This window comes from Lathamus discolor, chromosome 5, assembly GCF_037157495.1.
Source record: "Lathamus discolor isolate bLatDis1 chromosome 5, bLatDis1.hap1, whole genome shotgun sequence".
NCBI lineage: Eukaryota > Metazoa > Chordata > Aves > Psittaciformes > Psittacidae > Lathamus > Lathamus discolor.
The window spans coordinates 66,263,954-66,286,047 of NC_088888.1; the positions used below are offsets into that span (position 1 = coordinate 66,263,954).

At 39.4% G+C, this 22,094-nt stretch overlaps 1 protein-coding gene across 2 annotated transcripts in view; it reads left to right on the plus strand.

The window, feature by feature from the left end:
* Positions 1–21,787, plus strand: part of PREP (prolyl endopeptidase) — a 94,697-nt gene extending 72,910 nt beyond the window's left edge. The window contains exons 11-16 of one of the 2 annotated variants that reach the window (XR_010613161.1): positions 2,492–2,628; positions 9,468–9,562; positions 12,709–12,840; positions 18,570–18,726; positions 18,820–18,940; positions 21,115–21,203. Coding sequence is in view for 1 of the 2 variants with exons in the window: in XM_065681144.1 (XP_065537216.1) it covers positions 2,492–2,628; positions 9,468–9,562; positions 12,709–12,840; positions 18,570–18,726; positions 21,115–21,409 (816 nt within the window). In the remaining variant the exon portion in view is untranslated. Of the gene's footprint in view, positions 1–2,491; positions 2,629–9,467; positions 9,563–12,708; positions 12,841–18,569; positions 18,727–18,819; positions 18,941–21,114 lie in introns of both variants that reach the window. The other variant, XM_065681144.1, reaches the window with a different exon arrangement.
* Positions 21,788–22,094: the final 307 nt, after the last annotated feature.

Here is a 22,094-nt window from a genome sequence, read left to right on the forward strand (position 1 = left end):
GATTGAATCAGTTGTTGAAAATAGTCTATTTGGAGAAGCTTAAATATATTCATGTATCTCGGTGTCTCACTGAATTGATTTCCACCCCCTTCCTGTTTGTTCATCTTGGAGGGAGAGGTAATCATTATTTTAGCAAAGATAGGAGTGAAAACTCTTAAATTGCAAATGTCACCTTGACATGTATCTTCTTTTTGTTGAGTTTTCATTTAATGGTATGTTATTTAATTTTAACTGATGATGATAAAAGCCCTACTGAAATCAGTTTGCAGGGAGTTGTTTCAAAAAAAAAACCCTTGTTCAGAAAGAATCAGTAAAATCAGTGGCATCTTTTAATCATCAGGAAAGGACTGGCCAACAGCCAGAATTGCTGTAAATGTAGGAGGGCCAGGTGCTCACTTTGCATGAATTGCCTGCTGCAACTGGAGTTGATGGATAGCATCTTAAAGAGGAATCTCTGTGGAGCTCCTCATCACCAGCCTCGGCTGTTCTTCTGTCCATATGATATTTTATTTTTTTGTAGTGTTTGGCTAAATATTGAAATTGAAAATCCTTTCTATCCTACTTCTATCCACTTCTGATGAGCACTTTGTCAGTAAAGTCATAGCAATAGTTAGAAACAGTGATAGAATCTGTGTAAAAATGCCTTCAGGCTTTTGTTCTGAATTTTTCCATCTGCTGAGAACTGTGAAATACCAAATTTTATCTGAAATATGTCTGCAGGTTTTGGTGAAGCCTTTGGAGCTAGATGTGGTTTCATTAGAAATTTCTCACATTTCCTTAGCAATGATTAAAATTAAATGCAATTATTCTGTTTTCAACATGCCATGTGGATTTACTTGTTTCACATTACGGTCAATGCTCAGAATAAATGTGTTGCACAGGTTCATATTACTCATGAGGTTCATGTCTTATATAAATAGATACTGATGATCACATGCTTTAAAATAAAGCGTGGCAGGTCTCTTTCCTTTAAAAGCACAGGGGCTGTAAACATGCAACAAAATGATAGAGAACGTCATTCTTTACTTACCATTTCTGTGTTCTAATTAGACTAGAAGCTGCAAATAATGATGCTAAAGCCAAAGCAATGAAAGAGGCAACCAGAACTTTAGGACAAGCAGTTATCTGCATTCACACCCACATGTTTTGCTTGTCTGGCAAAATAAGACATGCTGGATGCTATAATAGAGTATACAGGCAGATACATGCATCAAAACAAGATAAGGCAACCGTGATAATGCAATTGCAATCTATGTTTGTGTGCATGGAATTTAGCTTTTAAGTCCACACAGTGCTGTGGCAGTCATGGAAAGACGTAGGAAAGCATGTGCTATGTGCATACTTGGTGTTTTGGAAGCTGATTTATTGAAAGCCAACAGGTAGTTCTGTTTTCTTGCTGGATGGAATTGGGGTTCTGCAGTGTTAGGGCTTCTGGTTCTAGCTGCCAGATAATATCTGAAATTGCACCAAGTGCTACTAATGTTTCTATCATGGCTTACATTATCACCTTCATGAGGTGAAGTGGTTGATGAGACAAGCTGGAAAGACTGGCTAATGCTTAGTCCACTTTACTGGATACAGACTTGCTCTGGTGAAATCATGCTGCATGTATCAGTGTTGAGTAGTCAGCTTTTTTCTGTTTTCACAAAGCTTAGTTAGAAACAGTGTCATCAGCTATTCAAAATTTGCTCTTTTGACTTGAATCTTGTGTATGAAGTGACTGTTAAGAAATGTTAATGCTAATGTATTAATACTAAACCCAAAATACTGTGACTTTTATAATCTCTTTGGCCTTCTGCTTGTGATTAAATTTATGTTTTTAGAAGCAAAGACTGCTGCATCAACTGATATAAAGGAATTCTCTGATTTCAGCAGTATAAGACAAGCTCTTCAGAGTTTTACATATTTACTGGTAGTAGCATAGCTCTCTGTTATCCAAAACAATGTAATGCTTAGTGGGGTCTCACTCAGTCACCACCCTATCATGAGTTTTTCTTCTCTGTCCACTCTTCTCTAGCGTCTGAAACTTTGAATTTTTAAAAAGGAGAGGGTTTTAGCACTTGTAATTTTAGATTGGAAATCTGGTTTTAGTTCTTTTCATTCTCCTTGCCAGCTCAGTCCTCGCTGCTTTCATACATGATGGACCATGCAGTTCATGTGTTTTCACACCACCAGTCTTCCCTTGCAGAGAGTTGTATTGGTTTTGCAGCATTTTCTTAAGCCCTGTTGTATGTAGAATTGATGAATAAGACATAAAAATGATGTTGTTGTTCCCCTTGTATTGTCTTATTTTGATACATTTTCCACAGCTATTAAGCAACAAGATGGGTGATGGCCATTACTGAACCTACCCTGGACAACTGGTGCAGATTGCTTGGAAAGTTTTACCCACTGGACACCATGAAAGCAATTGCTTCTGGTTCTTGTTAACACCACTTGTGGAGAGTTATGACAGTAGCAGCATTTCAGGTTTCTTTTTCTCTTGTCTTAGGTTTTCTACCCTAGCAAAGATGGCACTAAGATCCCAATGTTTATTATTCACAAGAAAGGAATTAAATTGGATGGTTCTCATCCTGCCTTCCTGTATGGTTATGGAGGCTTCAACATATCAATTACACCAAGCTACAGGTAAGCAGGGTAATTTATACTTTCTGAAGTATCAGGTATCAACAGCTGTCACAGACTGAGTAAGGGTGGACTATGGATCTAACAGAGTAGTGCATTTCAGGTCCTTGAGAAGCAAGATGGGGGCCATAAGGACTGCACATTGGTGTCCAGGCATTATTTGTCTGCTTTGTTAGTTCTGAATTCAGGGAATTTTCCCAGGGCCACAGAATAAATTTGTCTCAGAGCAGAGAAGTGGTTTTCTGAGGTTTACAGCAGACACCCTGCCCTTTAGATTGCACCTTAACCTCTTCCCATTCTGTCACTGAGCTCAACAGAAGAGCATATGGACATACATTAAGCAAGTATTTTTTCCAAGTTATACAATTGCCTATGTCTAAATACTCAAGAAACATTTGTTTAAATGAATGTAAATGATTAAAATTTGGCTGTGTTTTTGTATTATACTTTTGAGGAGATTACATTAGAAGCAAAATCCTACTGTGTTCCCATATGATCATGAAAGAGGAAAGATGATTGTCTTGAGATGCAGTTGATATGGGCTCTGCGTATGCAAAGCAGTGCATTGTAAGCCAAAACTGGTGTGTGCAGAACAGGATTTGTAGCCCTCAAAAGCCATAAGCTTTATTGAATAGGTGATCTCTTTAAAGAAAAAGCTTATTTCTTCAGCAAGGGAATTTTTATAGACTTACTAAGAGACAGTGGTTGTCTGTAATACATAAGAAATGCTCCTAGGCAGGGGAAAACAAATGCAGAGGACTGAATGGAAAGCAATTTTTCATATAGCAGAAGAGCAGCTCACCAACACAAAAATAAGCTATCATGAAACAATCCTATTAAGTTTAGGTGCTATCAGTCTTGCTTTAGACTCAGCACATTTCAAGAAATCCTTTGTAGTTCTTGCTTTTCCAGGTCACTGCGATTGTATTTCTAAATAGCATTTACAGTTTCCTGTCCTTTCTAGTAAGTATGTTGTCTAACAATGGGCTTCCCATCTTGTGTCCATGATTATTTGAAGGCTTTTTATCTGCCTAGTAAAGCTACATGTTTAATTTCCTGTGTTTTTTGAGAGATACAATTATATTACCAGAATGGTTTTTAAATTCCTTTTTTAGATTAGGCTGAAGCACTGACTAATTACAGTTCATTGTAGATGCTGAAAACTGTGATAAAACTTAATCATGTTTTCTTTCTTAAAGTAAATATTTTGTATCTGTTGATTTAAGGGAAAATTTGAAGTACTACAGAACTGACACCAGCTGGCCGCTGGCAAAAGGAGAAGGTATCTCACAGTGCCTCCTTCCACCTCCCATCCATTGGCCCTGGTGCTTGCTGGAATCTTTGCTAAGCTGATTTACCTTGGAAGAATGGCAAAAAAAACTATCCCAACAAAACAGAATGGGTGGGTTTCTGCCATTTTGGCTAGTTGAAAATTGGCTCTAGTAAGAGTCTGCCGAACAGCAGCAAGAGGGTGCAGGTGACAATCAGAAGACAGGAAGATGGGAGGTGGGAGCAGTGATCTATGTCATCCTGAACCCTATGAAACCTTTATTACACAGTTCGTAAAATAAGAATATGAATCTGTTATGGTCACTTAAAAGTAAACGCAAAGAGAACTGTCAGTCACCACCAGATCAAAATACATTATCCCACTGACAATGTAAATAAAACACAACTGGGCACACATCTCTCATTCAGTCCCTGTGATATCAACATATCCCTTTCTCAGCCTTTCTCTTCCTAAAAGATAAATAAGAACAGCTAAATCCTTCAAATGCATCTTTATGGTTAATAAACTGATAATTTTGTAACTTAGTGAGAAAGTGTGCTGCAAAAATAGGCAGGTAAGATCAGGGAAAGGAAATTCTGATAGAGAATTTATGCCGGAAGGACAGGACATTCAGTTCCCCTTTACCTGATAGATTCAAGTGATGTTTGACTATATCCCTGTTACTGTTTATTGCAGTATTCCACAAGGAGTTACCAAGTTCAAGGGCTGTTCCAGCCACAGCCCAACACCATGACTTGGTCAGGTTTTTTGTAGATGACCACAAACCTGAGTGCTAGAAATCAGCCACAGGATGGTCAAGGTGGAAGCTTGCCACATTGTCCACCTGACCTGAGCTGAGACATAACTATAGAAATGCAACTGACTAGTAGCCTGCTTACCTTTAAAGCAAACAAACAAACAAGTTACTGGGTAAAGATTACTGATTTTTTTTTATTTGAACTTAAGGGTTCTTACACCTTTTCAGAAAGCGCTCCATCTTCTCCTTTACAGTGGTTTGTTTCTGTCATGTGTTTCTTCAAGCCAGTACAATGTTTTCTCACTGGTATTTTGCACCAATTAATGTCAGCCAGCTTTCTGGCTTGGGGATATATTTTTGTGTGATTCAGAATCTGGTGTTGCTTCTCATTTTTTCCCCAACACAGAAAAATTAAAATCTTTTTGAAAGCAATAGAAACAAACCAACAGGTTAGAGGATCCAGACATAACTATGAGAATGATAGGCCAAAGTCATTAAGTCAGTTTACGGTAGTGGTTTATTTTTGAGTGCAAGCATGAATTTTTTATGTGCTCCTCAGGACTGAAGAGCTGTGTTTAGTAGTAGGTCGAGTATGGTGCCCACTAGAGCACCGTCGTTAATTATACAGCCTGCGTAGTGAGTGCAAGTGAAGGCTGATGGAACTGACACCAGTGGCTTGTCAGAGCTGCTGGGGAAATGCCATGACAGACGTACAACTAATGCCTCTGATTCGGCTAATTACCCTGCAGGAACCAACGTGTTTCCCTTCACTGTCCTGTATGTGCCTGTGTGGGTACAGGAAAAGCAATTTTTAATGCATCTTGGAATAGAGCTGATTGTGAAGCAGACTGTGAAATTGCATTTTGCTGCTACAGGGCCAGGTTGTACCAAGCCTTTAAGCAAAGAGGTAGTGCAGGGAAAGACCGCAAAGCCAGAGAAAGGTCAGGCAACACAGCAGCCATGGTGCAGAGTGCAAGATTAGTCTTTTCAGTTAGTTTGGTACCACTCCCTCCTGCTCCACAAAAGCCAAAAAAGCAACCAAGTCCAGAGACTCAGGGATAATGAGCAAAAGGCTATAGGGACTGCTGGAAGAACAGGGACCAAGACTTCCCTTTGCAGAATGAGGTGTTTCATAGGCATCTAGGGTGACAGAGCAGTTTGCTGTGACTTGAACTCAAACCTGGAAGCAAGAACCCACATGGAAGAACACAGGAGGCAATAGCAGGGTTGTGTATGAAACTTGAATTTTGTGCTGTCTGATCACTTGGAATTTTCACTTTAAAAAAAGTTAATTCCTGATTATATACTTACAAAACCTAGTCTCTTGAACCTAAAAGTCACTTTGAGAAAGCCTGTTATAAGCTCTAGGCATATCTACCTCAAAGTGTTGGGCAATCCCAGGCACAGCTACAGGTTGGGTGGAGAAGAGATTCAGAGAGAATCAGAGAGAATCCTTCTCCTGCGGAGAAGGACTTGGGGGTGTTGGTCGATGAGAAGCTTAACACGAGCTGGCAGTGTGTGCTCGCAGCCCAGAAGGCCAACCGTATCCTGGGCTGCATCAAAAGGAGCGTGACCAGCAGGTTAAAGGAGGTGATCCTGCCCCTCTACTCTGCTCTCGTGAGACCTCACCTGGAGTATTGTGTGCAGTTCTGGTGTCCTCAACATAAAAAGGACATGGAACTGTTGGAACAAGTCCAGAGGAGGGCCACGAGGATGGTCAGGGGACTGGAGCACCTCCTGTATGAAGACAGGCTGAGGAAGTTGGGGCTGTTCAGCCTGGAGAAGAGAAGGCTGCGTGGAGACCTCATAGCAGCCTTCCAGTATCTCAAGGAGGCCTATAAGGATGCTGGGGAGGGACTCATAATTAGGGACTGTAGTGACAGGACAAGAGGTAATGGGTTAAAACTTAAACAGGGGAAGTTTAGATTGAATATAAGGAAGAAGCTCTTTACTGTAAGGGTGGTGAGGCACTGGAATGGGTTGCCCAAGGAAGTTGTGAATGCTCCATCCCTGGTGGTGTTCGAGGCTGGGTTGGACAGAGCCTTGGGTGACATGGTTTAGTGTGAGGTTTCCCTGCCCCTGGCATGGGGTTTGGAACTTGATGATCTTAAGGTCCTTTCCAACACTAACTATTCTATGATTCTAACTTAGAGTCCTGACTCACTTTACTGCTGACCATACCAAAATGGTTATTAATTAATAGTCATTAGCAGGGACATTACTAGATGTATATGTTGGAGTATATGGGGTAGCAGTGGGCACAGATTTACTAAACTTTACTTATAATTTGAGCAACATGATTGTTACCAAACTCTGGACTTTGTCCCATTGATAGTCTGTGCAACAGAAAAATTACGTGCTTTTGGAAATGGGGACTAGCTTCCTATAATGAGTACTGCATATCCTGTGAGAAGCTAAGTCAGTTAGACCCCTCCAAAAATTATCATCAAGGTGCCACCTGTTAGCGTCCACGAACAGGATGGGATGCACTCAATACTCTCTGGATTTGCATTGCTCGCAGATTCTTTGCTGATTAAATATGCTGATCCCTCAGCATGTTTCTTTCAGCAGGTGGAAGAGGATGGACTCTGTGTAGAATATTCGGGGAGGTTTTGTGGCTCTAACATACCAAAAAAAAAGAAGTCACAGTCTCATGAAGCAGCTTACTGTCAGGCTACTCCACATTAGCTGTGTAGCAGCCTGTCAAAATTAGGCATCCCAGAGTTTGACAGAATAATGCTCTTTGACCTTTGCACAGTGTGCTTAGAGAATATCAATCTTGGATCTGATCAGCATGTCACAGCAATCTAAAGAAAACACAATTCATAGTGATGGACTTCAGAACTGATTTTACAGAAGCAGAGATAATTTATGCCTCCTGAGCCATCTGATGGCCGCAGATAACCAGCCTAGGTGGAAAGGTTTTCCTTTGATGGATTATCAAAATACAGAAATCTGTTATCAGTTATCCTTCTGCTTTTCTTTTTGTTTTCTTATCCTTGGTATATACTCTGAAGAACAAGTGCCAGTGCACAGGTAATTGCTTTGGAAAGTATGAAAAATTTACCTGTTTTGACGTTACATCCACATGAGACACTGTAGAACTGCCACCTTCTAAGACATTTCTTATAAGCAGTAGAGGAATTTAAAGGTAGAAGGGCCCAATCCTTGCTCTTGTGGTTTAATAGGGTTAATTTCTGCAGGCAGTGGTTTCTTGTGTGAGCAAAGATTTCAAGTAAGAAATTTAAACCTACTAGATGGAATAAACCCAACTTGTTGGGATTCAATTTTAATATCTTGCTGGTCTCTTTGCCATATATGTGGTTTGCCATCTGAAACTTCTGATCTGTTAAGCTTCTGCTTCAGCAAACAAAAGATCCATTTCTCTTCTTAATTGTTAAATATAATTTAAATTATTTCAGTCCCTTTCATAAAGATAGCAATAGCTTTGATACTCTTGCAGGCTGACATTAAAAAAAACCACAACAGACCACATAATATGTTATGTTAGCTTTCAAGCAGGTTCTAGAGCTACTAGGAAAGGCAGAATTTGTAATTTTATTTTTTACTATTTCTTGTGTATTTAATAGTGCAAGTGGAAAATAAATGAAAAGCTGGTTGGCCTTGAATGCAGAGCCTGGCACAAAACAATGGTAGAATGTCCTGGGTTCAGCAGCAGCAGTCATTTTTCTCCTTCTTAGTAGCTAGTGCAGTGCTACGTTTTGATTTTTTGGCCTGGGAACAGTGCTGATAACGCCGATGTTTTCAGTTGCTGCTCAAATGTTTGGTCTGGCCAAGGACTTTCTGAGCCTCATGCTCTGCCAGGAGGAGGGGAGGCTGGGAGGAAGCAGAGACAGGACACCTGACCCAAACTGACCAAAGAGGTATTCCATACCACAGCACGTCATGCCCAGGATGTAACGGGGAGTTACCCGGAAGGGCAGGGGGGAGTGCAGGGTTGGAGGAGGTATCGGTCGGTGCTCAGCTGGGGGGAGTGGGGCGAGTTATTGGTCAGCTGGTGTTGAGGTGTTGTATTCTTTCCTCTTGCTATTTCCTTTATCATTATTATTATTGGTGGTAGCAGTAGTGATTTGTGTTATACCTTAGTTACTAAACTGTTCTTATCTCAACCCGTGGGAGTTGCATTCTTTTCAGTTCTCGTCTCTGTCCCTCCAGGAGCAGGGGGAGGGCAAGAAGTGGGGGGGGGGGGGGGGGAGTGAGTGAACGAGGTTTGTGGTTGGGTTTAAACCACAACATAGAAGCAGAGTTTTTCTTTGCAAATACAGTTTTACAAAAGTCAAAAAAATGAAGGTACGTTAAGCAGAAATGCTGAAAATACCTGCTCATAAACAAAGATCAAGTGCTGATCTTAAGTCTTAATTCTTTTCTTTCTTCATCTGGGCTAAGCCTTCCATTCCTCTCTGAAAAAGTGGAGGACCCACAGAAGAGAAACAGTTCAGGAAACTGTAGGCGTCCAGTGGTACTGCATAGCTCTAGGCCCTGCACTGAAGGCTTTGAAGATAAAGCGGGGGGTCTGTTAGGCAGAACCACTGGCTAATCTCCTCCAAAGTGCAGAACTAAAGGAGGAAGAATGGACCAGCACTGGTTCTTTCCTCTCTCAAAGCTGCAGAGGGTTTCATTTCCATGGGTAACTACTGAAAAAATCCTGGCTACTCAGGTTTGCCATCAAGGGGAGATTCATGATTTCATGATTGATTTTGGGAGGGATCTTTGCCTCAGAGTGTTTTTTATAAAAGTGACAGGGATATAAAAGTTAGAAATGAAAAATAATCCTCTATTGGTTTGCTTTTTCAGTGTGTCAAGACTTATTTTTGTTCGACACCTTGGGGGTGTTCTAGCAGTGGCGAACATCAGGGGCGGTGGTGAATATGGAGAGACCTGGCACAAAGGTAAATCAGTCCAAACAGAGGAAAAAAACTGCAGCCTGAGCAATGAAAATGACAACATTTTCTCTTCTTTTTTTTTCTTCCTTCTGTGTTACATCTCTACATTGTCTAGTGTTAGTTGATGTTTTTCTTTAGATTGTTTTAATTTTTGTAACCTACTGAAAAATGGGTTTGCACGAACACAATACTTTCCAAGAAAATTATTGCGGTTTTTAAAGCAAAGTCATGTTCCCTACACTTAAGGATTTGAATATGCAGCTATTTACCTTGAACTGATTTTCAAAAAACCCTGTTTGTCTATACTGCAGAAGGCCTGGATTGCTTTCACATACCTCTCTCATTATTTGCAGTTGCACATGGCCCCACAATTCTAGACCCCCAAGACAACAGTAACTGTTTAGACTCTTTTGATACCACACAAAAAAAATCTCTGTTTCCAGAACCTTACAGAATATGTGAACTTATGAGTTAAAAATGTAATTCTTCTATGCTGTTTTTGCACAATTTATGAACAGACCCTTTTGTTATTTTTAGTGAACGTTATTGGAAAAATTTCTTCACTGAAAGGGTTGTCAAGCACTGGAACAGGCTGCCCAGGGCAGTGGTGGAATCACTATGCCTTGAGTGATTTAAAAAACATATAGATGTGGCACTTGGGAACATGGTTAAGTGCTGGACTTGGCAGTGTTAAGTTAAAGGTTGGACTCAAAGGTGTTTTCCAACCTAAACAATTCTATGATTCTGTGATAGAGGTTCATATGAAAACAATCAGCTCTACAAGTGCAGTAACATGCCATACCCTCCACACTCTCTTAGGGAGTCAAACTTCTTGTAGGCAGGCAGGTTTTTAAAGTTGATTTTAGTGCCACAGGGAAACCAAATCACTCACTATAAAACCCTTTCAATCTCTTTTCCCCTTTTCTTAATACCTTTGATGTGTTTCTTTCCGTGTTTTTCCAATCTAATCATTGTCTTAATCCTTTGATTGTCCACCTTCCTTATTGTTGACAGTTCAGTGCATCACTTTTCCAGAGGAAAATGATGGGAAAAGTCTTACTCATCTCTGTAACATACCCAGAGTTATTTAGTGGTGATGCCTCATTCATATCCCAAGAATCTGGGAGATAAGTTGCCGGAGATGTTGTCAGCAAGGCAAATGCACCAAAATGCACAGTGGTGTTTATGATGCAGCAATTTGCTATAGGACTAATCCATAATAACTTTTTATCAAACAAAACAGTATTCCCAGATCATTACATCTTGGTTTTACTATTTCATGTGTGGTAACTTTTTGTCTGGGTCATTTCCTCACAATTGAGTTAAATATGTAATAGTTTCATAAATAGAAGCTATATATGATTGCAGATACAGGATATTATTGCTAAAGATGAAGTATCCTTCATTAATTTTAATTTTCCAATTGGTTTGTAATAGGTTTTAATCAAATTTATTGTAATATGGTAATGCTTCTTTGGTCCACCTATTTCCTGCTTAATTTTGACCCAAGTCTTTTGTTGCAGTTGCATAATAAGAGATGTATCTGGGTTTTGTTAACTCCAGAAGTCTGTTTACTTAGGTTTAATTGCATAGGTAGGATTTTTACCTAACACCAGCTCAGAACTTTGAGTAAAGAGTAGAATTTATTTCCTCTTTATTGCCACACATTTGGAGATTACTTTGTGATCTGTATGACCAAGTATCAGAGTTACCTTACCAAAGCTTTGCAACATAGAAATGAAGCATCCAGTGTGAATAGGGTGTCTAGGGTCACTGGATGAACAATGGAGATAGACACACCTCCAGATTATAGCTCAGCTCACTTATTTTAGAGTAGAATTGATTGTCCCACAGGTTCCTGGACCACACTGGGTACCTCAGGCAATTAGCTTCGAATAAACATCCAGCTTTTAAAGTAGAAGGAACTGGAGTTCCCTTTCTGCATCCACTGAGCTCTTCTTACCTACCTGGACCACAGCCTTTGCTATAGGCATATGAGGAAATTCTTCCTAGTTCCTGTGACAGAGTGACAAAGCACTGGAACAGGTTGCCCAGGGGGGTTGTGGTGTCTCCTACACTGGAGATATTCAAGGCCCGCCTGGACAAGTTCCTGTGTGATGTACTGTAGGTTACCCTGCTCTTGCAGGGGGGTTGGACTAGATGATCTTTTGAGGTCCCTTCCAACCCTTGGGATTCTGTGATTCTGTGATTCTGTTTCTTACTAGCTTATAATTGCCTCAGAAAGAAGACAACAAGTCTTAGCGTAGGATAACATTCAGGGAGAAGCCAGTTTTATCTCTTGCCAAACAGGCATCTAAAATGGGAAGATCGTGAAATCTGATCAACTGCGTGTTGTCTGGGTTGATAGTCTTCTGCTCAAATAGCTGAAATATTGTAGGGGAAACCATGCTTTTCCTTTCATATCCCTCAGTGCAAAATTTTTTTGTTTGAGAACTGGAAGTCTTACCAATGATATCATTTGGACCTACATTTTCAGTCATGATTTATTGCTCATGCATCTTGTCATGTTTGGAATTTTGTTTAACAGGATGGCAGCATCTTAAGCATTTCCATATTGGTAGTTAATAAAATTTCAAACCAAGATGCAATTCCGAAGTCCTTGTTTGATCATAGCTATATATCATCTGATTCGAAAGCAACTAATCGGAAAATAATTAAATTGTCAGCCACATATTCTATGCCCAGGAAATTAGAAGTGCTTATTTTATATAGCTTATTTTATAAGTTGAGGCTTTATTGCCATAAGAAACTGTCATTGAATTTAACGCTTTAAAGTCCCATTAAACCAAACCTCAAGTGGATTGTATGTGGTCATTTTGTATAAGTTTTGCAATGCAAAGCTTTTAGCTTTAATTTTGCTGGTTAGAAGCATTACCTGGCAGTCACTCCACAGTATAGGTATGTATTATTCAGAGTTTCTGAAAGCATTAGTGTTATTGACAGAACCATCTTATACCCTGTCTTTGTTGAAAGAATCTTTCATTTTTTGCTGTCTTTATGAGCTGCATCAATTATTAAAATGTTCATGAAACTGGAATTGTTCCCAGGTATTTTTGCATGCATGTTTCTCTGAAGAGGTGGTATCAAATGGATTTTATGGTATCAACTCATTTGTTTTATTTGTGTGCTAGGTGGTATCTTGGCCAACAAACAAAATTGCTTTGATGACTTTCAGTGTGCTGCCAAATACCTCATCAAGGAAGGCTACACATCCCCAAAGAAGTTGACTATTAATGGAGGCTCAAATGGGGGCCTATTAGTTGGTAAGAACGGCTTGTATATTTCCTGGGTTTGGTACTGCGTTTATCAAAGTAACCACACAAAAATTTACTAGATTCTCTTTTCAGAAGTTGCCAGAATATCAGTGTATTGGTCTGTACCAGGTGTAAATACGTACAGTTGAACTTCAGTTGCTGTTTGCATAGGACACTGGGATTCTGCAGTCTATAGCAAAGGTTGAGTGTTAAAAGCCATACTTAAAATTACTGTCTTGTGCGGTAGAGCTAACCCTGTGGTAGAATCACACAATAAGTAAGAATGCTTAAAAAACATATGGTTTTTTTTTTAGTGTTTTCTTTCTTAAGGCTAACTATTATGAAATAATTACTGAATAACCAGAAATCTGTAATGTAGAATCAGGAACTTTGTGTTGTCTGTAGCGTAAGCCAGAAACCCATGTCCTGTGATCCTTCAGCAGAGTTTCTTACTCACTCTTTCTGTGGTCATGCATTCTTCTTCTTAGAGGGCAAATGAAAACATGGCAGTTCTGTGATTAAAGCCTTAAACAGGGACATGTAACAATTTGGCTCTGCTTTCATTGTGCAGTTAAAACATGCTCACAAATAAAATCATTAGTGTCTCTGGTGAGACATGTAAAATACAAGTACAGCTACTTGAAGAACTCATGAGCTTATGAGGAACTATGTCAATTGTAGTACTTTGTTATAAATGCATCTTTTTCACATGTAATTCACTACCATGTTCTTTAATCCAAGGAAATTAATAGTCTCCTCTCAAACAGAAAAGCCCGTGACAAAAATGTCTCACAGTCGAAGCAATATTTAAAGAACTGCAAAATGTGTTTCTATTAAATCCCTCGGTCTGAAAGTAGTGGAAGAAAAAGGGAGATTTTATTCCATTTTGAAAGGAGAAGGGAACACAAATGAGTAATACTGTAGTTAGGTGGGTTTTTTTAATAGCAGGAAAGGCATGTGACAGAATTGAGCTACTCGTGAGAAGAAAAAGAGAAGGCATTTCAAGTTCATAAATGACTGATTTATAGAAAATGAGAAGACTTACTAGGCCCACTCTCTGCTTGCTCTTCTTTTTATACTTCTTCCTATTTATCTGCCACTGAATACTGGCTCTATTGATTTTTTTTTTTCAGCGAAATAGCATCCAGCATAAGAAGCAGGATTTGGAGTTATACAGATCTTTGATCTAATTCATCTTGGCTATTCCTGCATTCTTATTTTTAAAATAGCGAGTATATGTAAAGTGGAATTTTTGCTTTCTGCTTATATACTTCTTGGTTAGACATGGCAGGAGTTATTTGTGCACTGTAAATAGCAGCACCAGTAGAAATGAATGATATGGTAACAGATTAAAGGGCTTGCACACCATTGCACGAGTCAATTTTATGTGAGTGTAAATATATAATTGGAAATGCAGTTAAACTTTCAACATTTTACATAGCTTCCGAAAACACTATCTTCTGGTTATATGGACTTTGTTTCACTCAGGACGAGATTCATCCTAGGCATCTGTAGTCACCAAAACTCCTGTGTTTCTGGGTGAACAAGTCAGCTGGGCTTCTTAGTTTAGGTGAGGGGAAGCAAGTGACATCTGCAGAGTGTACTTCATTCTAGTAGGAGACAGGTGTTAGGAATCTAGACCTCCCTCTGAAAAATCTGTTTTTAGAAACCTTCCCTTGCACTTGCAGATGGATTACAATCCATGTATTTCTGTGCATTTGATGAGCCAGAAAGGGATTTTCCTGGAGTGGGTAGAATTAGGTGAATTTAATAAATTCTTGTAAGTGCTTTGTCATCAAAGCAGAACTAAATTTTGCAAGAGATGTTCATGCAGCGCTAGGGAGCATAACTCCTGCTTTAGATGGAAGGACCCACTCCCATATTTTCTCAGTTCTCATTTACTGAAGGAAAAAGTGACAAGAAAGAGTATTGTCACTCTCCCAAAATACTGTTTCCTTTTAGTCAAACTAACAGGAGGTGTCTCTAAGGAGTGCAGAGCCTTGAGCTCTCACCTCATTCAACTGCAAAACAAGACTTCTTTGTCCTGCAGTGTGATCCGGGAGCTGAGTAGAGCCACAGCTGTGAGCTAAAAACCTCCTTCATGCAAATGCAGTTTGACCTCTGATGTTTGCTTAGACAAACAGATCTGAGGTTTTGAAATCTTACATTTGTACTGAATTTTAAAGCTCCAAGTAAATGTAGGGAAGTAAAATTCACAAATTTCTGTTCCAGGTTTCAGTTTATTAATTCATATAATTAAGCATGATGGCTAATTAAAGGGTGCAGTGGGAATGGATGAGTGTCTCTGTAAATTATTTCTTACCGAAATAACTAGTTAGGGAACTAGGAGCAGCAATTTTTTACAAAATCCTGAGCAACACACAGTGCTTCAAGAGACACTCTGCGATAAAGAGTGCTAAAATGAAATGTTATATCATAGTTGTTTTGGCTTTTTTTTCTACCAGAATATAATTTATGTTCATAAAAGGAAATAACATGAAGAAGAGGGATCCGATCAAAAGTTTCAGTTAAAAGGATAAAGAGCTTTTATATGGCAGCCATTTAAGGCACCATATATATCTTACAAAATTGCTCAGAAAGGACCCAGAAAGAGTTAGCATAGCTTCTTAACAGAGATGACCAGAAGTAAAGTCGCATCCTTCAGAAAACAGAAATCATGTTCAAAAGTAGAAAATGGGGTAGAGCATAAACGCTGAGAGAGACTGATGGACTACAGGAGACTGATGAGCAAGTTGCTTCCATTATAAAGATTAGCAATGAAAGCTTTCTATGTACATCAGAAGCAGGAAGCTGGCCAGAGTATCCGTGGAGCATATACATTAAGTGAGGTGTAAAAGGAGCACTAGAGGAAAGATAGTGACAGAGCAGAAAAACTAAATGGTGTATTTGTATTGATGTTCGCTCCTGAGGAGCTTGGGGAGTTCCCTGCACCCCAGAGTCTTTCCTCATGGGGAACACTCTGAGGAGCTTACTCAAGCTGAAGCAACAGCAGAAGAGATTTTGGAGTAAATCAGTCACATGAAAAGTAGTGTGTTGCCAGGACCAGATGGTGGACACTCAAGATCCAAGTGAACTCTGATACGAAATTGCAGGCTACTAAGCCTGAATATCTGAGGAACAGAAGGGGGCAAGTTTAATGCCAATTTTCAAATGGTTCATCATGATCCACAAGCTGCACATGAGTAAAGCTGCCTTCTCTAATAGGCTAACCAGCTGAAACCAGTAAGTAATAGCTGGCAAGTGAGGAAGAATTTAGCAGGCTGGAGTTACATCTTGCAAATCTATTAGAGCTATTGGAAGGAGCTATCAGACAGTGTATGGTGCTTTAACAGTGATCTTGGTGAGGAATTATTCTTGGATTTTCAAAAGCTTCTGACAAGATCCCTTGCATAAGGTTGTGCAAGAAAGTTCTTGCTGAGCAAAAAACAAGGTCATGTCGTAGCAATATCCTGGTTAGCAGGAGGAAAAGAATGGGAATAAATGATCCATTTTCACAATGGATGAAAATGAGGAGATAGAATAATTCGGGAAAGACTGTGCCTACATGTGGATGTGTAGTGATTAGCTCTGAATAAAGACAAGGATTCTGGGATCCATTGTAGTAGGTATGTGAAGATTCCAGTGCTCTTACTTCTTAATATTAAAAAAAAAAGCAGAAGAATGTGTAAAATCACCAGACAACAGATTAAAATCAAGCAACGGAGACTGGAACTGAAGAACAGTGATGGGAGACATTACTGTGGGGATCTGTTACAGACCACCTGATCAAGAGGAATCTGCGGATGAAGCACTCTACAGACAGATAGGAACAGCTTCACGCTCGCAGGCCCTTGTTCTCATGGGGGACTTCAACCACCCTGACATCTGTTGGAGCAACGGTACAGCCCAGCACAAGCAATCCAGGAGGTTCCTCGGTTGTGTGGAAGACAACTTCTTCCTGCAAGTAATAGAGGAGCTAACAAGGAGAGGTGCCATGCTTGACCTTGTGCTCACCAACAGGAAAGGGCTGGTTGGAAATGTGATGCTCCAGGGCAGCCTTGGATGCAGTGATCACGAGATGGTCAAATTCAAGATCCTCCGGACAGTGAGAAGAACGTGCAGCAAGCTCACTGCCCTGGACTTCAAGAGAGCAGACTTTGGCCTCTTCAGGAACCTGCTTAGTAAGGTTCCATGGGATACAGCCCTAGCGGGCACGGGGGCCCAAGACTGTTGGTTGGTATTCAAGGATCACCTGCTACAAGCTCAGGAGTGCTGCATCCCAACTAGAAGGAAGTGCAGCAGGAGGGCCAGGAGACCTCCTTGGATGGATAAGGAGCTGCTGAGGAAAATTCAAAGCAAAAAAGAGGCTTATAAAAGGTGGAAGCAAGGACAGGTGGCCCGGGAAGAATACAGGGATATTGCCCGGGAAGCTAGGGACCAGGTTAGGAAGGCTGAGGCCCAGTTAGAATTAAACTTGGCTAGGGATGTTAAGGATAACAGGAAGGGATTCTATAGGTACATAGCGATAAAAGAGAATAGGGACAATGTAGGCCCCCTCCAGAAGCTATTAGGAGAACTGGCTACCCTGGATTTGGAGAAGGCTGAGGTTCTACAACCTATTGCCACAGGATATGATGAACACTAGATCTCTTGCTTTAAGGAATGTAACATTCTTCCTAGGTGTAGCTTTTTGTAAAAGAAGTATGAAATAGATAGAATCTTTGTGACTTAATGCTAGATGAATAAACTTTAAGAAAGGAATTAGATGTATTTACAGAAGATATGTGTTTTGATGGCTGTTTTAAAAGGATGGCTGCAGGTAACTAACTCTGGGAAAACCTAAACAACTAGTTCAGAAGCTGAAAATGTACAGGAAGTATCTCCCAGTATTTGCTCTACACCTTTTCCCAGAGCACCTGCTAGTTGCCACTGTTATAAACTGAACACTTAGCTAGATGGGCCGTGGTTATTTTTTAAATATATGAGGCAAGCATTGTTCTTGAAGAAATTGTCCTTTCCAGTAGTAGGAAGATAGGCTGTTAAAAAAAAAAGAAAGAACATATAACAGTAATTTGTTTTATTAAGATGAGGCTATTCCTCTGATTTTTTGTAGTATGCTTTTATCAAAACGATTTTCATATGGGTTTACATAGTAATTACAGAAGAAAACTCTCATCAGTAAATGTTCCTTAATCTCCTTTTCTTTGTTGGTGTTAATAATAAAGGTTTAGACAGTGAATGGTTTAGGAACCTTCAATTCAGTAGGCCAAAGATCACATTTTAAAAGTGCATTTCTCCTTTAAAACCAGTTTGCTAGTTTGGAAGACAGTTTTCAAAGAAAAGCATGTTTGGTGCCTGAAGAACAGGCAAATTGCTCTTAAGGAATTTTGAACATATCATCTTGGGAGTTACAATTTTTATTTGTTAGCATATTTGCTTTTGGTTTTGCTTAAAAGTCTGTTTGATTTTGTATTCACTGGCAGTCTTCTCCTAGTGCAATTGAGTTTATATCAGATATTTTGTACTGAAGTTTTTTTGCTCCAGGTGTTATATGGTAATCCATATTTCTTCTCACATTGTTTTAACTTTACAGGGGTTTTTTTGTGTTTTTAAGAAAATGAGTTTATAAAAGATAACTTTTTGAAAGTTGGCCTTTCATGAACTTGGCAGTGGACCTTTCACTGCTGAGCTTAAGTCTTTAAGATATTAATGCTAATAGAGTTGTTTTCCTGTCAAAGCTGCCTGTGCTAATCAGCGCCCTGACCTATTTGGTTGTGCTATTGCCCAAGTGGGAGTGATGGACATGCTCAAGTTCCACAAGTACACCATCGGCCATGCTTGGACCACTGACTACGGTTGCTCTGACTGTAAAGAGCAGTTTGAATGGCTGTGCAAGTAAGTGCCTTTAAATGCATAGTCTGCTCAACATTTTCAGGTTGTCATGTTCAATATCTAGTCTAAGAATTACTTCGTCCTTTCCCACACTAGATTTGGGGAGTACAGCATTTCCTTACAAGTCAGTTTCGCGTGAAAGATTATCTTCAAAGCCCTGTTGAGTCAACTGGTCATATTTTCAAAGACCTTGTTCTACAAACAGCTTTAACAACTCGTAAGGTTTTCTTTCTGAATAATGACTCCTTTAGGCTGTCACAACAGAATATTCTCAAGTGAACTGCTATGTAAATGGTGTTCTTTATAATGGGGAGAAACAATCACCATTGTGAATTATACAATGTGAACAGGATCTATTTGTAAGAATTAAATGGCCGTCACAGGGTATTCATTCATTTCCCAACTCCTTGCTGAGAGGTCTGGAAAGATTATTAAAAAAAAAAAAAAGATAAAAATTCAGTGTCAAGTCCAAATACTAGATGATCAGGTGGGACCATTGTAATTAGATTGTTTCAAAACCTTCAGTTGTCTGATTTAAGTCTGCAGTGGAAAACATGTTTTTGTAAATATAGTGCATGAAACAACTAACAAATTTCATAATTCAATTTTTATCAATAGATAAATTAGATTTTAGATAAAAGATTAACTCTTTTCCAAACAATCTTAATGATTTTGGACACTGAAATTTCCTTGCACATCTGTAAATTCAGATTTTATGAAGATGCAAAGTAGAAGCAAAGTTTTAAATTCATTCTGTGATAAAGAGAAATACATCTGCAGCAAGGAGTTGTTCCATACCTACTTAAACACATGCTTACTCACAAAATCTCAATGTATAATTTTAGAAACATCTTATATGGCAGAATCCGAAATATTTAGAATCATAGAATCGTAGACTAGTTAGGGTTGGAAAGGACCTTAAGATCATGTAGTTCCAAACCCCTGCTATGGGCAGGGACACCTCATACTAAGCCATGTCACCCAAGGCTCTCTCCAACCCGGCCTTGAACACCACCATGGATGGAGCATTCACAGCTTCCTTGGGCAACCCGTTCCAGTGCCTCACCACCCTTACAGTAAAGAGCTTCTTCCTTATATTCAATCTAAACTTCCCCTGTTTAAGTTTTAACCCATTACCTCTTGTCCTGTCACTACAGTCCCTAATTATGAGTCCCTCCCCAGCATCCTTATAGGCCTCCTTGAGATACTGGAAGGCTGCTATGAGGTCTCCACGCAGCCTTCTCTTCTCCAGGCTGAACAGCCCCAACTTCCTCAGCCTGTCTTCATACGGGAGGTGCTCCAGTCCCCTGATCATCCTCGTGGCCCTCCTCTGGACTTGTTCCAACAGTTCCATGTCCTCTTTAAGTTGAGGACACCAGACCTGTACAGAATACTCCAAATGAGGTCTTATGAGAGCAGAGTAGAGGGGCAGGAGCACCTCCTTCTTTCCCTCCTTTTCAATAGCTGGCAATTGCTTATCAAATTTAAGAAGATTTATATGTAATGTTGCTTAGACAGTACCTTTACAGACACTCAAAAAATACATAAGGCAAATAGTGGCATGTAGTGACTGTCATTTAACTTCTTTTCAAAACAAATAACAGTCTGAAAATTCGCTTACATTGTTCCTTAGATGAAAATGAGGAAGCCAGGGATCTGCTAGGTTAGACATTCAAATGTTGTCACATGTTCTTAAACATAGTTTGGAGTTACTTCCTGGGTACTCCTGCAAGTGAGAAATTCATTAAAAAATAAAGCAAAATTTCCTTCTGTATTTCCTGTCATGAATTAGGGGGGAAAACAGTATCTTACTCTTGATTTAAGGAATGTAACATTCTCCCTGGGTGTAGCTTTGTCAAAATGAACTATGAAATGTTTAGATGGGATTCTTTGTGGCTTACCTTTAATTTCTAATACTAGAGGTTACTTTTTGTTGAGGTATGTAGATACACCTTTTATGTTATGTTACAGCAGCTAAAAGATGTAAATTCTCCTGCAAAGAAATGGAATTTTCAAAGTTAGATTGTTCATTGTTCAGCAGATAAGAATTGAAGTAATCTGTCAAAAGCACGAAAACTTAGAGCTCTTGTTTCTGTTTCCTGCATGGTGTTCCCTCAGTTTCCTCATTGCCCATTCCTGGTATTTTTGGCATTTCTAGGAGGTGTATGCATATGCCTCTCTGAAATTAAAAGAATGTGCTTGCTTCACACTTGAGAGCCAGAGTTTTGTGGCCACCGTCAGTAGTTGCCAGTAATGCAGTTCTGATATATGCAACTGAAAACTGTAGTATTCTGGGTGCTGTCAAATGCCACTGTGATGATTTCAGTATGAGACGACCTTCTTGTTGGGTCTTGAGGAAAAAATATGTAAAGATTTGTGTGCTCTTCTCAGGTACTCTCCGCTTCACAATATCAAACTACCAGAAGAAGATGGCATCCAGTATCCCTCTACGCTGCTTCTCACAGCAGACCACGATGACCGTGTGGTCCCTCTTCATTCACTGAAGTTCATTGCTACTTTGCAGTATGTTGTGGGCCGAAGCCGTAAACAAACCAATCCACTTCTCATCCATGTTGACACCAAGGCTGGGCATGGAGCAGGAAAGCCAACTGCTAAAGTTATAGAAGAAGTGTCAGATATGTTTGCTTTTATAGCACGATGCCTAAATCTTGATTGGATTGAATAGGCAAAATGCTTATTACTGTCTCATATAGAAAACAAGGGCTTTAACACCATTTAAGACCAACCAGACTACTACTTGGTGTAGTACTTACATTTAAGAACTGTGTTTTAATATTTTATTGATCCGATCGGCTATGGAGTTTTGATCTTTTGTGCTTCCCTCTTTTTGGCATTTCTTTGAATTTCTTTTCTACTGCATTCCAAAGTACATTTTGAAAAGCATGTTCAAATAAATCGCTGAGCTGCTGTTGGTGCTGTTGTGAACATTTAGATTACAGAGTTAGTGCTAGTTGAGCTTATTTCCTGTAAACAATTTTAATGTATTTTCCACCTATAAACATATCCAGATCATCTGTAATTAAATGTAAGTACTGTCCAAATACAGGAACTGTGAGCGTACTTTATTTACACAGTAACTTATTTCAGAATGTAAATTGAAGGTGTTCAGTGATAACCATGAAATACTGAAGAGATAGTAATCTGGATAATTAAGTCAAATATTATTAAAAAGCTTGTATTACATGTTGTTCATAAGCATGTTACAGTCTATAATAATGCTGTTTCTAAATTGTTCTTTCGTTCCAAAGAGACTTTAAAATGTCACTGGTTTTCTCTTCTGTCATTTATTTCCACAGAGAAGAGAAAATTGAAGGCTGGAAAATTTGAGGAATTCTTAGATTCTCACTGTA